Source organism: Scardinius erythrophthalmus (genome assembly GCF_964197995.2).
Source record: "Scardinius erythrophthalmus genome assembly, chromosome: 11".
In the NCBI taxonomy this organism is placed as follows: domain Eukaryota; kingdom Metazoa; phylum Chordata; class Actinopteri; order Cypriniformes; family Leuciscidae; genus Scardinius; species Scardinius erythrophthalmus.
Genome location: NC_138231.1, coordinates 41,557,246 through 41,571,450, shown reverse-complemented (window position 1 = coordinate 41,571,450; position 14,205 = coordinate 41,557,246). Strand labels below are relative to the sequence as shown.

Below are 14,205 nucleotides of genomic sequence, written 5' to 3'. Positions count from 1 at the left end.
GCACAATCATGCTAAAATTAGCTGTTAAACCATTTTATTTCCTCATTGCACAACAAAAACAAACAAAATGTATTTATTTATTTATTGCACAAGTCATACATAATGCTTATTCATTCATTCATTCATCCATAACATGCATGAACGAAAAAAAAGGAACAGGAAGAAGAAAAAATCTTATGGTACCTGTCGCTTATTTGTGCACATATAAAATAAAAAAAATAAAATAAAAAACATCTGCTTTATGAATGGATCAACCCCAATCCTCACCCCAAACACCAAACATTTTCAATAATACCTATCTTTACACTTAATTAGCATCATTTTAAGCATGTTAGTCATCATTTTTCTTGTAACATTCCTGTATTTTTTCCTTTTACAATTTCTTAAATTTACAAACACTTTTGAAGCACTTCAGTTCATAGTCCAAGGTGTTCCACAGTTTAAAATCAAAGTGCAGTTGAGTAAAAATTAACATGTTCTATTCCAAAAATATGGGAGAAATATATCTGGGAGAATATATAAATCTCTACACCCCTACACCCTACGCCTACTTTTTGATATTTTTTCATCATTTAGGAATATTTATTTTATTATTGTGAATATTTATAATTATATAATATTTTTATGAATTATTTTTGATCATTTATGAAACTTAATAGTAAAATGTTGTAGGCCTATATATAGTTCTGTATATTGTATTTTAAATATTTTTTACTGATCTGTGTGTGTGTGTGTGTGTGTGTGTGTGTGTGTGTGTGTGTGTGTGTGTGTGTGTGTGTGTGTGCCATTTGTGTATTTTAAAAATAATTTTATATAATCAAATGTGTGAAATACGAAAGAAATACCAAACCGTTACTTTCTGGCTATAACGGTGAGCGTATAAACAATTCAAAAAGAGCAGAATGCACGATGAAGATACTTTTAATGAACTCAGGAGAAATGAACACTACACCGCCAACATAACTTCAATGCAAGACAAAGAACGGAGGAGAGCTCAGGATTTAAATACACTAATTTATTTCTAATTAAGCTAATTAACTGAAACAGAACAGGTGTGTAATAAGAAACCATGGGAACAAACTATGATCAGATCTGAACACAGGCAAACAGGAACAGGGAAAACCAAACAAAGTACGTTTACATGACAAAAACAATGTACTAAAAACAGTTGAAGACACTGCTATTTAGACAAGCTTTTAGTTGATTGTGCTTTTATGTTTTATGTTTTTATGTTTATATGATGCTTTTTAAATGGTATACTTGCTACTTGTAAAGCACTCTGTGATTCTTTCTGTGATGGGTGCTATATAAATAAAGTTTACTTACAGTACTTACTTTACTTACTAAAACAGAAAAGTTTTATCTTTGTACAGATGAAAATATCAAAATGATCCCCATTCACAGCATCAGCGAAAACTATTTCAAAGGGTGTATTTTCATTCCAGGCCAGTAAGAAACATAGGCCATAATAGACTAAACACATATGCATGCTGTCACCATTTTCACAGATTCACGTTTTTGTAGTTTACACGGAGACCCAAAACATTATTGTCATGTAAATGAATGGCCAAAACGCATAAAGTTTTCAGTTTTTAGAGGAAAACGGTGTCATGTAAACGGCCCCTAAAACACAAAGAAACTAAAGACAGAAATAACCCTGATACATTACATTGTGTTGTACATTGTTCTGTTGTATTTTATCGCCCCGCAATAATATTTCGTAATATTTCTTCAAAGTTTAAATATACTAGATTGAATTTAAAATCTATGTTTTTAATATGTAGGCCTATATTTTGGGTAGAAAAAAAATATTTATGCTAAACTTTTTCTTCTTCTTCTTTTTGCCAAACAGAAAGAACAACAGAAAGAATTGCAGGGTCATAACTCATGACGAAAGTACTACATGTCAGAAGCACTTTAGCAGCAGTGATGATTGTGTAACAAGTTGAATGTGGCGATAATTTAGGAAAGCTCTCTTTGTGGCTTTCCCTCTCTCTGTCGCTTCTTCCCCACCACAATCTCTGATGCCTGATATCTTTTGACATGGCTGGACTAGCTAGCTTTATTTGTGCACCTGGCTATAGACCTTATTCAGAGCAGCGCCATGACACACAGGTACGAAAGTGAGGCTGTGAGGGATAGTTTTGATGCGTTTTCAATGGCATTCGCTGTCTGGGGTTTTTGTCTACTAAAATTTCTTAGAAAGATATTTTTGTGGTGTTTCATCAGCAGAACAATCCAAAAACGCATTAAATGACAGTACAACACACTAAAGAGATGTATCCCTCACATTAAAAGAAGGCGCTGCTGTGAATAAGGTCAATGCCATCAGATTAAAAGACGATGGCAACAGACTTAATCTAATGTGACCACTCTTTTTATAGATGCTCACTGTACAGTTCTCTCACTCTACAAATGTGCATTTTGCACATTCTTTAGAATAGAAATTTCTTATATCAGAGTAGATCTATGCACTGGGGTTCTTATAGTGTCTATTCTGAGAGGACCATAGACTGACAGCGTACTGGATAAGCAGTCACATCGTCTAGAGTTAAAGTATTGGCATGGTAATCACCTTAGTGATTATGATGGCTTAGCGACACTTCTGCCTTTGCTTGACTGATCGCATTAAGAGTTTTATGAGCAGACATCATTCAATGATGCACATGGACCAAAGTTCATCTGTCTTTAGTTACAGTGTAATGCGAATTTATGTGTGTGCATCGATGCATTAACAACGTCTTAGAAAGGGGATTACACACAGAAAAAAAAAGCAGAATGTCCTTTAGATCTCACAACCCCAAAATGTGTCTGGTCTGTCACAGACAGCAGGAATAAAACATAACTCAATGGAAATAATAAAATGCAGCTATTCATATTGTTTGGGTATAAAGGGAGGAAAAAACACTTTCCATAACTTTGTGTTCTTGATGATATTAAAGGCATTTATCCATTCAAACTCTACAGTATTTTTGTCACTCTACTAATAAGGCTAACATATTAGTACAATTTAAAGGTGCTCTAAGTGATGTTGGGTGACAAGGTTTTGTCTAGTAAATCACATTTCTGCTGTTATTGGACAGTGCCATTTTGGTATTATTTATATACTGCTATTTATTAATATTTTGAATTAGCTAATAATAATTTAATTAATAGTTTTGAATTTCACTTTAGTTTTAGGTTTTAGTCATTTTAATGCGCTTTTGTCATTTTTACAAAGTTTTACTCTAAAAAATGCTGGGTTGTTTTAACTCAATTTTGGGTCAAATATGGACTAACCCAACGTTGGGTTAAAAATGGACAAACCCAGCCGTTGGGTTACATTTTTAATGTAACCAATGCAATTTGTCCATTTTTAAACTGCATTTTTGTCTATTTTTGATTTTGTCCAAAATGCAGTTTGTCCATTTTTTAAATTGCATTTTTAACCCAACGTTGGGTTAGTCCATATTTGACCCAAAATTGGGTTAAACCAACCCAGAATTTTTTAGACCAGTCAACAACTGTAATTTCCATTTAAATTTTTTAAGCTTTTCATCTAGCGTTTAGATTTTATGTAAGCTTTATTTCACTTGACGAAAATGATTTTTAAACCAAAGCGAGTTTTAGTTAAAAATATTAACAACACTAATGTTGCTTCACCACTTGCCATCCGATGTAGATATAGAAGAAGAAACAGGAGAGTAGCAGGCAGAAAAAGAAAGAGCTTAAGGAGGGGATTAAACAAACTGGATTTAACAAATTAGTCAGGGAGACACGCGAGAGAGTATTGCAGTCTGTGTTGGTCCGTGTTTCTGGATCAATTTTCCTCTCATTAGTTTTATGAATATTGTTTGGGACTGAACAGTATGACACAACAGCAGGAGAAGTTGGAGACTCTGATGAGGAGTATGGAGGCCCTGCTCAGAGAGGTGGAGCAGCTCCGTGAGCACTGCGGTCATTACAACCTGGAGCTGAGTCGCCACATCACAGAGCTCCGCTCGGAGAACCGAACACTGACTGACAAGTACAACGCCCTCGACGAGGAGCTGCAGGAGGCCTTGGAGACCGTCAAGGACCTCCAGGACACCAAATACGCTCTGGATGCCAAAGAAAGGCAGGCAGAGAAGCTCAACCGACAGCTCTGATGGAACTGTAGACATGCAGTGACCGGAGCCATTTATTTGATTTTTTTTTTTTTTACAGTTTTCAGGGTAATCAACATGGCTTGCTTAGTTGTCTCTGCATTTTAAAATTGAGATACAAGAAAAGCTTTTAACATCCACAAAAATTACTTTTGCAGATCTTCAAATGTTATATGCACCTAAGCAATGCAGCTTTGTCGATTCAAGTATCATACATAAGTTGTTTACGTGGTCTCTGGATCTGTTGGGGTGTAAGTGAAGCAATTGTGTAGGTAAATGACTCCTTCACAGTGACAACCACCATCTGTCATTTTGGTTGCTGAAAAGTGAAATGGACTAAAATAGCACCTTTGAGGATAGCGTGTCACAGACCGCTTTCACCCCTATGATTTAATACTATACGTTTAGTGGCACCAAGGAACATCTTTGGTTAGAACATTGAAAAAAGCCTGACTGTGAGATCTGTCACACAATCACACAATTACGCTTTCATAATCATGCTGTCTCTTGCTTTCATAATAATTTTTTGGGGGCTCTGGCCCCATTATAGACAGTGGCAGGTCTTGCAAGTCTAATATCTTTCTGTAAAGCTGATTTGAAACATGTATTGTGAAAATGTACACTTGACCTCTGGCCTTTCTTCTAAAGCACTGCAAAATTATAAAATGATAATGGAACTAGTTTAAATAAACAGATATTGTGTAGAACTCAAACTATGTTTTTCATTTTTACCAAACAGTTATGAATGATGAAGTGTGATCACGATCTCAGATTCGTGCAGTAGTCAGGCATGATATTGTCTCCCAAGAGGGGTTAATTGTAACTTGATATGAGTAGTGTGTATGGGTACGTTTGTGTACGTGTGCACAAAGGAAGAGATGTTCAGTCTTGAGTGAATGGACATCAGTGTCACGACTGTCTCGCTGTGACTGGGTGAACTTGGAATTCTCGAAGTAAGACAGCGAGAAGGTAAGTGACTATTCATTATAGATGTTTCAGTGTTTTGTGAATTTGTGGTCAACAAAAATTCTTATGTTGAAGATGATGGTCCACTCTCTTCTCGGGATCTTGTGCTTGACCTCTGCAGTTTTCTGTGTGAGTAAAACAACATTAACATGAAACACATGCGCTCAAGAATTAATATGATTGCAGAAATGACTGTCCAGTCAGAGTTTAGCTCTTAAATGTTTTCCCAGCTGACAAATGGAATTGTGGGAACGCAGGGATTTGCAATATTTCTAAATTGTTAATATATCGTTATTTAAAATGTTATGATAATTATAAGTTAGTACATTCTCCTACTAAACATATATCATTCTTTGGATGCTTATTTGTAATATTCCAAGAAATGTAATGTCAACATTTATCAAGTAAATACGTTTTTTTTTTCTGGAAATGTTTTTCTCAGTATGTTTATGAGAACATTCAGGTAAAAACAACATCATAAAGACATTTCAAGAACATTTCTCTTAGCAACATGAGAACGCATTTCAAATATTAATAATATTATAAGAACACTTTTTAAATTTTTATGTTTTATCTTAACGTTTACATAACCTTTACAAAACATTAGTGAAAGTTGTGGGAATGTTCCCTGTTGGCTAGAATGTCAGAGGAGAGAATCAGATCAACTAAATTTATGTTCTTTTCACCTAGAATGTGTAAGGGATCCATAAAAAATGGTTTTGTCCACTGTAAACCCGAATAAGTTGGCAAAACTCAAAAAATGTAAGGCAATCAGTTGCCTCAAATTTTTTAAGTTAAGAAATTCAAAGTTTAAGTAAGCAGAACTGGGATTTTTATTTTACACACTAATTCATACATTTAACTTAAAACTTCCATGTAATCTCAATGTGAACACTTTTACTAGTTTAAACTTAGCTAGCTTTAACAAGCTAGTTTGCTAACATACTAATTTGTTAACATGTTAACAATAGTATATTATAGCACTTGCTGTATGAGTGCAGAAATATAAAGGTTTTATTTGCTCTCAAATCAAGCTCATGCACTTCATGCACCACCAACTATCCTAAAATCAACATTAACAGAAATTCTTCTAAATTAGCAAAACAAAACATTAATCACTACTAAATCTCCCACTTAACATTAATCTTGCGCAAAAAAAAAAAAATTATATTACACTTAATTTTAGCATTTACTCTCCCTTTTGAGTGCCATCGGCAAAGCATGCTGGGAAATAGACATCCCAGCCGTTTCAGTTAAACTTAAGTTCATCTAAATTAAAAGAAATTATTTCATACAACTCAAACCAACGAAACAGTGCAGTTTACTTAAAATATATCAGTTCTGTGAACTTGAAAGAAAAAGAAAGAGCTAAATACTCATAAAAATTTATTTGACTAAACTAATTAGTTTAATTTAAGTTTGCCCTACTCAAACCAATTAATTATTTTGAGCGTTAGGGTTTACAGTGATTTGTCCCCACCATGACAGATAGTGTGTTTGCTGTAGGTGAGGCAGCCGTCTGATGATTACTGGGATCAGTATGGTCCGTACGGAGCCTGCAGCCGCACATGTGGCACCGGAGTAGCTGTGAGAACCAGGGTCTGCAACACCATGAGGTGGGTGGTGAACACCTGTGTGTTTAGTACATTTGAAACCCTTTTCTTCAGAGCTTTCATAACCCTTCTATCTTCTATTATTAAGGACGGATGGTGGACACAATTGCGTGGGACCATCCAAGTCCTACAAACTCTGTAACACACAGGTAAACAACTTAAAGGAGAACTCCGGTCAATTTTAACATTGAGCTCATTTTTTTGTACATTTGGAGTGCTGTCAGTACAGAGAACAACGACAAAAATCGGTGTTGCCTACACCGAGTTATTCTATTTTTAAAATTTGCACCCTGTTGACTTCAATGGGGCAAGTACTAAACCTGCTTTTAGCCTCTTAACATCCTTGATGTGTCATTACAAGTGCACAGACAATGTGAGTGATTCCTTCAGAGTGAACACGAGTGGATCTGACTGCAGTAGATGTGAAACTCCAAATGTACAAAAAAATTAGCTCAATGTTAAAATTGACCGGAGTTCTCCTTTAACACACAATCAAATGCACACACACTATGTTTAATACAACTGTTTTAGAGCGCTATAACTTTTATCCTCTGTAAAGGAATGCCCTGTTGGTTCTCGAGATTTCCGTGAAGAACAGTGTTCTCAGTTTGACCGAATGGAGTTCCAGGGAAAACGTTACACCTGGCAGCCATATTATGGAGGTATAAGACACATGGCGAAATGTAAAATTTCATTTGATTGATTATACAGTTTTTTTGTATGAGGACGTTCCATTAGGAAGTTTATTTGAGCTGTAACAGCTAATGTTTTTAAAGGAGAACTCCGGTCAATTTTAACATCGAGCTCATTTTTTTGTACATTTGGAGTGCTGTCAATACAGAAAACAACGACAAAAATCGGTGTTGCCTACACCGAGTTATTCTATTTTTAAAATTTGCACCCTGTTGACTTCAATGGGGCAAGTAGTAAGCCTGCTTTTTAGCCTCTTAACATCCTTTAAGTGTCATTACAAGTGCACAGAAAATGTGAGTGATTCCTTCCGAGTGAACACGGGTGGATCTGACTGCAGTAGATGTTAGAGATATTAATAAAAACGAAGTTAATTCAGCCAGCGCTCATACCTTTGTTTACATTTAGGATGTTAAGAGCCTAAAAGCAGGTTTAGTACTTGCCCTATTGAAGTCAACAAGGTGCAAATTTTAAAAATAGAATAACTCGGTGTAGGCAACACCGTTTTTTGTCGTTGTTCTCTGTATTGACAGCACTCCAAATGTACAAAAAAATGAGCTCAATGTTAAAATTGACCGGAGTTCTCCTTTAAGGTAGGTAGCTGAATTAAATAAATAAAAGTGCAAAATAAATAAATGCAATTTACTAAAACATACATTTTCTCATCCAAATTAAATTTTTTTGATGACAATGATGACAAATTGGTTAAATTTACACTGAAAACAAGAAAATTAATGTTTAGCTATTAAATATAGTATTAGCTATTAAATTTAGATCTCCTTTTATGAAAAATAAGCGTAAATAAGAAAATGATTTGTTGTCTAAAATGTTATTTTTACATAGACTTAAAGGTGCTCTACGCGTTTTTTAGGCCAAAACATTTTTTTGTCACATACAGCAAACATCTCCTCACTATCCGCCAGCCGCCTGTCCCCTGAACACACTGTAAAAAACGCGGTCTCTGTAGACCACCCAGGCTCCACAAACGGCAACAAAAACAAACCGGGCCAACCTGGACAACGAAACACCACAAACTGTTCCAGCCAATAACCGACAAGAATGATTTGGGGGTGGGGTTTGGGGGGGTTAGTGTGTGGATGAGGAGGTGGGACAGGTTTTGTTTGACAATAATTTACACAACATCACTTTGAGCACCTTTAAATTGGAGCTTTCATTTGTTAGATGACAGTGAGGGAAATACTTTTACACACAAAGTAAGTCTTAGAAATATAATTAGATGTAATGTGTGGTTAAGTCAGAAAGTTCTGGATGCTTTCATATTTTGTTATGGTGTAATAAGATGTGGCTCTTTATGTAGTCACATGACCTGTTGTGTTTTGGTCTAGCTTCAAACCCATGTGAGCTGGTGTGTGTGCCCAGTGGCGAGAGCTTCTACTACCGTCACAGACCCACTGTGGTGGACGGCACACCGTGCTACGTGGGCCACAAAGACATCTGTGTGGAGGGTGTCTGCAGAGTACGTGCACACTGACTACAGCTCAAAACCACACACACAAACACTTCATTCTAACACTCTTATCTCTGCTGAAAGGCGGTGAGCCATGGGGAGATTGTGGCTTTTGAGGATGACTCTGTTCCTGTCATCTCTAGACATCGCCCTGGGGCTGCTCCCCATCTGGACACCTACAAGTAATTTGTGTATTTTTTTTTTGTGTATGTGTGATTTGTTTGTGCATCTATAATTAAATGTATACAGCGGTTGGACAATGAAACTGCAGCACTGGCCAATATAGTGTTGGAGGTTTCACTCCTATGTATGCGCGGCCTGGTGGCCAATCTTCACTGATTACAATTCCATCAGTAAGAGCAGAGTGTGAAGGTTTAATTCGCAGAGCAATAGCTGTACATAAGATATTGCAATCCACAACACAATGGGAGACATATCAGAGTTCAAAAGAGGACAAATTGTTGGTGCTCGTCTTACTGGCTCTTCTGTGAACAGGACAGCAAGTATTTGTGGTGTATAGAGAGTTATACCATGGTCTGTGAATACTCGATTATGATTGGCTGCAGGGTGTCCATTAAAAAGTGATAGAAGACACCTAGTAAAGGAGTTCTGGTGAAACTGACTGTTTACCGTTCGAAATTAATAAATAAATGCGCTGGCTACATCAGCTGTGAGTAACCATAGCAACAGGCAGTAAACTGAAGGGTTCTACGAGCTAAATAAACCGTCAGGCGTAACCAGGGAAACCAAGTTATTGTTTGTAAAAACTTTAGATTTCGATTGTAAAACTAATTAAAATATAAACTAATGTTTTAAAAATGTTTTTTAGCAAGTGACCATGGTATAAGCGGGTTAATGCCCTTCGAGGTGTCCATTGTCAGGTATTAATGGACTTCGGCGGAGGCAACCGTCTGACGCGCAGCCTCGCCGTCGTGTGACAATATGGACACCTCGTCGGGCATTAACCCTTACCTATGGTATCTAGTTAAGTAAGCATTACCTCATACGAACCACAACAGGAATAACTCGGATTGTATCCAGAAAACACAAAACCACAGCTACCCTTAAAAGCGCACCTTGACTCTTCTGTTGCCACCAAAACTGTCCTGCACAGTCACCAGATCGAAATATGTTTGAGCCACTGTGGGATATTTTGGAGGAGCCAGTCAGAAAGCCTTTGCCTCCACCAGCATCACAAATAGTGACCTAACCTGGCCACTATTTTGGAAGAGGAATGGCTCAAATCCCCCCTGGCCAGTGCAGGACTTATATGTCATTTTCATTGTTCGTATCATTTGTGTTCCAGTCTGTGAATTAGTGGTGAGGATTTCTCAGCGAGTCTCTCGGATAGGTATGAGTCCGACAAGTGACGATCTTTATAGTCACTATCTTTATATATTGTGTTTGTAGGTACACATACGGCACCTATTCAGAGTGTTCTCTTCCCTGTGGTGGGGGCACGCAGACCCGTACTGTGTACTGTATTGATGAGAGAACATCAGCAATGGTGGATGAATCTCACTGCAGTGCACTAGGCCTAAGGAAACCAACCTCCCAGGTGGCCTGCAACCAGCACGCTTGTGCCGAGTACAGTGTTGGTCCTTTTGGTGATGTATGTAATTATTCCATTAATATTTATATTTATGCATGCTCAGAAGATTTTTTTGCTCCCCATACAGAAATGTAATATATGTCAATATATGTAAATTACATATATAATGTCAGTGTCCATGTATGTCTGCTGCCTATATGCAAAATTCATATATGTAAAACACATAGACATATATGAAACATATATTTCAAAATCGAGCAAAAATGGACGTTTTCATGTAAGTGCCATATATTTTCCCGTATATATATCCCATATATGTCACAAATTTATACTTAATGCTGTCCATATATGCGAGAAATCAATACTACACTGTAATATATGCAGATATATGGTATCATATATGGATGAACTCAAATATTTTCTTCACATGTTTAGACACATAAATGTTGCAGGCATATATTGTGTTCTCAGAGAAGTCAAATATATGTATAGATATATGTCATGCTATTTAAAATATAAGTACATATATGGCCATATATTACATTTTTATAACATTGATGATTGTGCTATTCTGTTGTTTCTTCCAGTGTTCAGTGACGTGTGGTGAGGGCCAGCAGACGCGGGAGTTGTTCTGCGTCGGTGGCAGAGGAGAGCGTCTCCCTGAGCACCACTGCAGGGGTCTGACACGTCCACACGACACCAGAGCCTGTCAGAGACCAGCTTGCCACCAAGTTTTTAGATACTACACCAATGATTTTAGCTTGGTGAGAAAAGAAGGGAGAGGAAGGAAATAAAGGAGAAAGCCAAACAGATCTAAGTATTTTCCTCTCTCCGTCTCCTTCAGTGCACTCGTAGCTGTGGAACCGGTACTCGCGAGCGCAGAGTGATATGCATGGATTTGGATCAGAATCAATATGCAGATGATAGATGTGCTTCTCTCAGCAGACCTCATGCTTTGGAGAATTGCAACATACAAGCCTGCCCTGGAGCACAAAGTGAGTTCATTCATGGTCATTGACAGTGTGTTATGTGTATGAAAGATTTTGTATTTTCAGTCATCAGATTCATCTACATTGTGACTTAGATTTAATCAACTGAAAACAGTGTCTGTAAAGGTGTGAACCAAATTGCCCACAGATACAGTATATGGCCCATAGAAACTGATGGGTGTGAAACAACATTGCTCAGGGTAGACTGCAGTGTAGATCGATCTCCTGTGGGAGGTCCTAACAGTTTTCCTTTGTTTGTAGCTCTTTTGTCTTCATGTATAAAGTTCAGTCACACAGACAGATTGTTGAAGGGCAACATGCTAACATCACAGCTGAAGGACTGCTACACTACAAACCTTCAATAAATTCTTCTCCCCACAAGAACTCTGGTCAAGCTTACTTATTTTATGTATTGGAGAAATCTAATGCATTGGCGAGCCACCCAAACCACTGCTCGGCCAAATACACCAAAATCTATAATGCACTTATAACGCACTCATTCTGCACTTGTGTTGCTTTGGTTCAGTGGTGCCCAGCGTGCAGGACCCTGGTGCTTACGAGAGCTCCTTGCGTGGTTTTGTGCCGTACACCCATGATGCAACCTCAGGTTAAAAAGCTGTCACAAATATATTCATGATTCAAATGCAGTTTTAAATTCCTGTTTCCATTACTCATGTGCTTATTTCTATTGCATATGTGCTGATTCTTGCTCTACATTTGCTTTGTGGACAGTTCGCAGACCAAGCGATCCATACCCTTCAGTGACTGGTCCCCATTGTGCCCAGTCGTATTACGGCTGCTGTCCTGATGGTCACACTGCTGCCTCTGGGCCTCGTGGAGAAGGCTGTGCCCACGATGACTGCCTCAGGTCCAGGTACATATACACAGTATAATACATCACTAAATAGTCATATAATCTGCCCACACATCAATACACTTTCATAACTGATATTTTATAGTAGTACTATTATTTTAAAAACACAGTAATAGTTTAAAAATCTTGTTTCCACTAAGATCACTATAATATATATAGTACAGGTCAAAAGTTTGGACACATTACTATTTTTAATGTTTTTGAAATAAGTTTCTTCTGCTCATCAAGCCTGCATTTATTTGATCAAAAATACAGAAAAAAATGTAATATTGTGATATATTATTACAATTTAAAATAATTGGTTTTCAATTTATTATACTTTAAATTATCATTTATTTCTGTGATGCAAAGCTGAATTTTCAGATCATTACTCCAGTCTATCACATGATCCTTTAGAAATCATTCTAATACGATGATTCATTATCAAAGTTGGAAACAGTTTCGCTGCTTAATATTTTTTCATAACCTGTGATACTTTTTTAGGATACTTTGATGAATAAAAAAAAAAAAAAAAAAAAAAAGCAAATGTTTTAAAAATAGAAATCTTTTGTAACAACAATATACACTACTGCTCAGTAATTTGGGGTCAGTAATTTTTTTTCTTTCTTTTTTTGAAATAAATCAATACTTTTATTCAGCAAGGATGTGTTAAATTGATAAAAAGGTGATAGTAAAGGAGATTTATATTATTAGAAAATGTTTTTATTTTGAATAAATGCAGTTCTTTTTAACCTTTTATTCATCAAATATATCAGGCAGCAGAACTGTTTCCAACACTCATAATAAATCTTAATATTAGAGTGATTTCTAAAGGATCATGTGATAGACTGATGTCACATGTGACACTGAAGACTGGAGTAATGATCCTGAAAATTCAGCTTTGCATCACAGGAATAAATTATTTTTTAAAGTATATTCAAATAGAAAACTATTATTTTAAGTTGTCATAATATTTCACAATATTACTGTTTTTTTCTGTATTTTTGATCAAATAAACGCAGCCTTGATAAGCATTAGAGACTTTATATTATATTATATTAAAATTAAAAAAAGTATTAAATAATTATAAAAAAAAAGTATTAAAGGGATAGTCCCTTAAAAAATTATGGTTCTGTCATAGTTTACTCACTCTCATGCCATTCCAAACCCATTCCCTTCCCATTGACTCCCATTTGACATCTATTGAATTTGTCAATGGGAACCAAAACGGTTGGGTAACAAATATTCTTCAAAATATCTTCTATCATGTTCCACAGAAGAAGAAAAAAAACAGTCATGCATGTTTGAAATGACATGATGGTGAGTAAATGATGAAAGAATTTTCTATTTTGGGTAGAATATCATTTTAATAAGTCCATTCAGTATAATGACTTTAAAACCTTTAAACTGACAATATATATCCTACTTCACACCATTATCTATGTTATTATGTTTGTGTGTGTGATAATAGATATGGCTGCTGTCTGGATGGAGTAACAGCTGCTCATGGTTTTGGAAGAGCAGGATGTCCTGAAAGGGTATAATAGCTCATTTCATTTTCACACTCAATTTTCCTTTATGCTTCATCTATCATCATATAATTTTATTTCATTGTATGAACTATCTTTCCAACACATTATCTCCTTTGTTTTTAGGACTACAGCTCAGTTCATCAACCCTCTGCTAGTGAGTGCTCTTTGGGACGAGATGTTGGGTCCTGTTATGAATGGACATCTCGTTTCTACTTTGATCATTCCTCTGGCTCTTGCTCGCATTTCTGGTTTGGGGGTTGCCGAGGAAATGGCAATAACTTTGTATCCAAAGAGGAATGTGAGAGGACATGTAATGGTTCAGGCAGAGGCCTTGCCCCGAGAGAACCAACATCCAGGAGAGGAATCAGCGGGGTCAGAGGCTATAGAATGAGATCCCGTGCATAAGGGGTTAGAAGAA

The 14,205-nt window shown here is 36.5% G+C and overlaps 1 protein-coding gene across 1 annotated transcript; it reads left to right on the top strand.

The window, feature by feature from the left end:
- Window positions 1–5,165: 5,165 nt before the first annotated feature.
- On the top strand, window positions 5,166–14,192 carry paplnb (papilin b, proteoglycan-like sulfated glycoprotein; the record flags this gene model as incomplete). Its single annotated transcript, XM_081378106.1, has 13 exons — window positions 5,166–5,219; window positions 6,597–6,706; window positions 6,792–6,852; window positions 7,263–7,365; window positions 8,740–8,870; window positions 8,946–9,043; window positions 10,272–10,473; window positions 11,001–11,177; window positions 11,258–11,408; window positions 11,929–12,009; window positions 12,135–12,276; window positions 13,727–13,793; window positions 13,911–14,192. The coding sequence occupies 13 exons, from the start codon at window positions 5,166–5,168 to the stop codon at window positions 14,190–14,192; spliced, it is 1,659 nt and encodes a 552-aa protein (XP_081234232.1).
- Window positions 14,193–14,205: the final 13 nt, after the last annotated feature.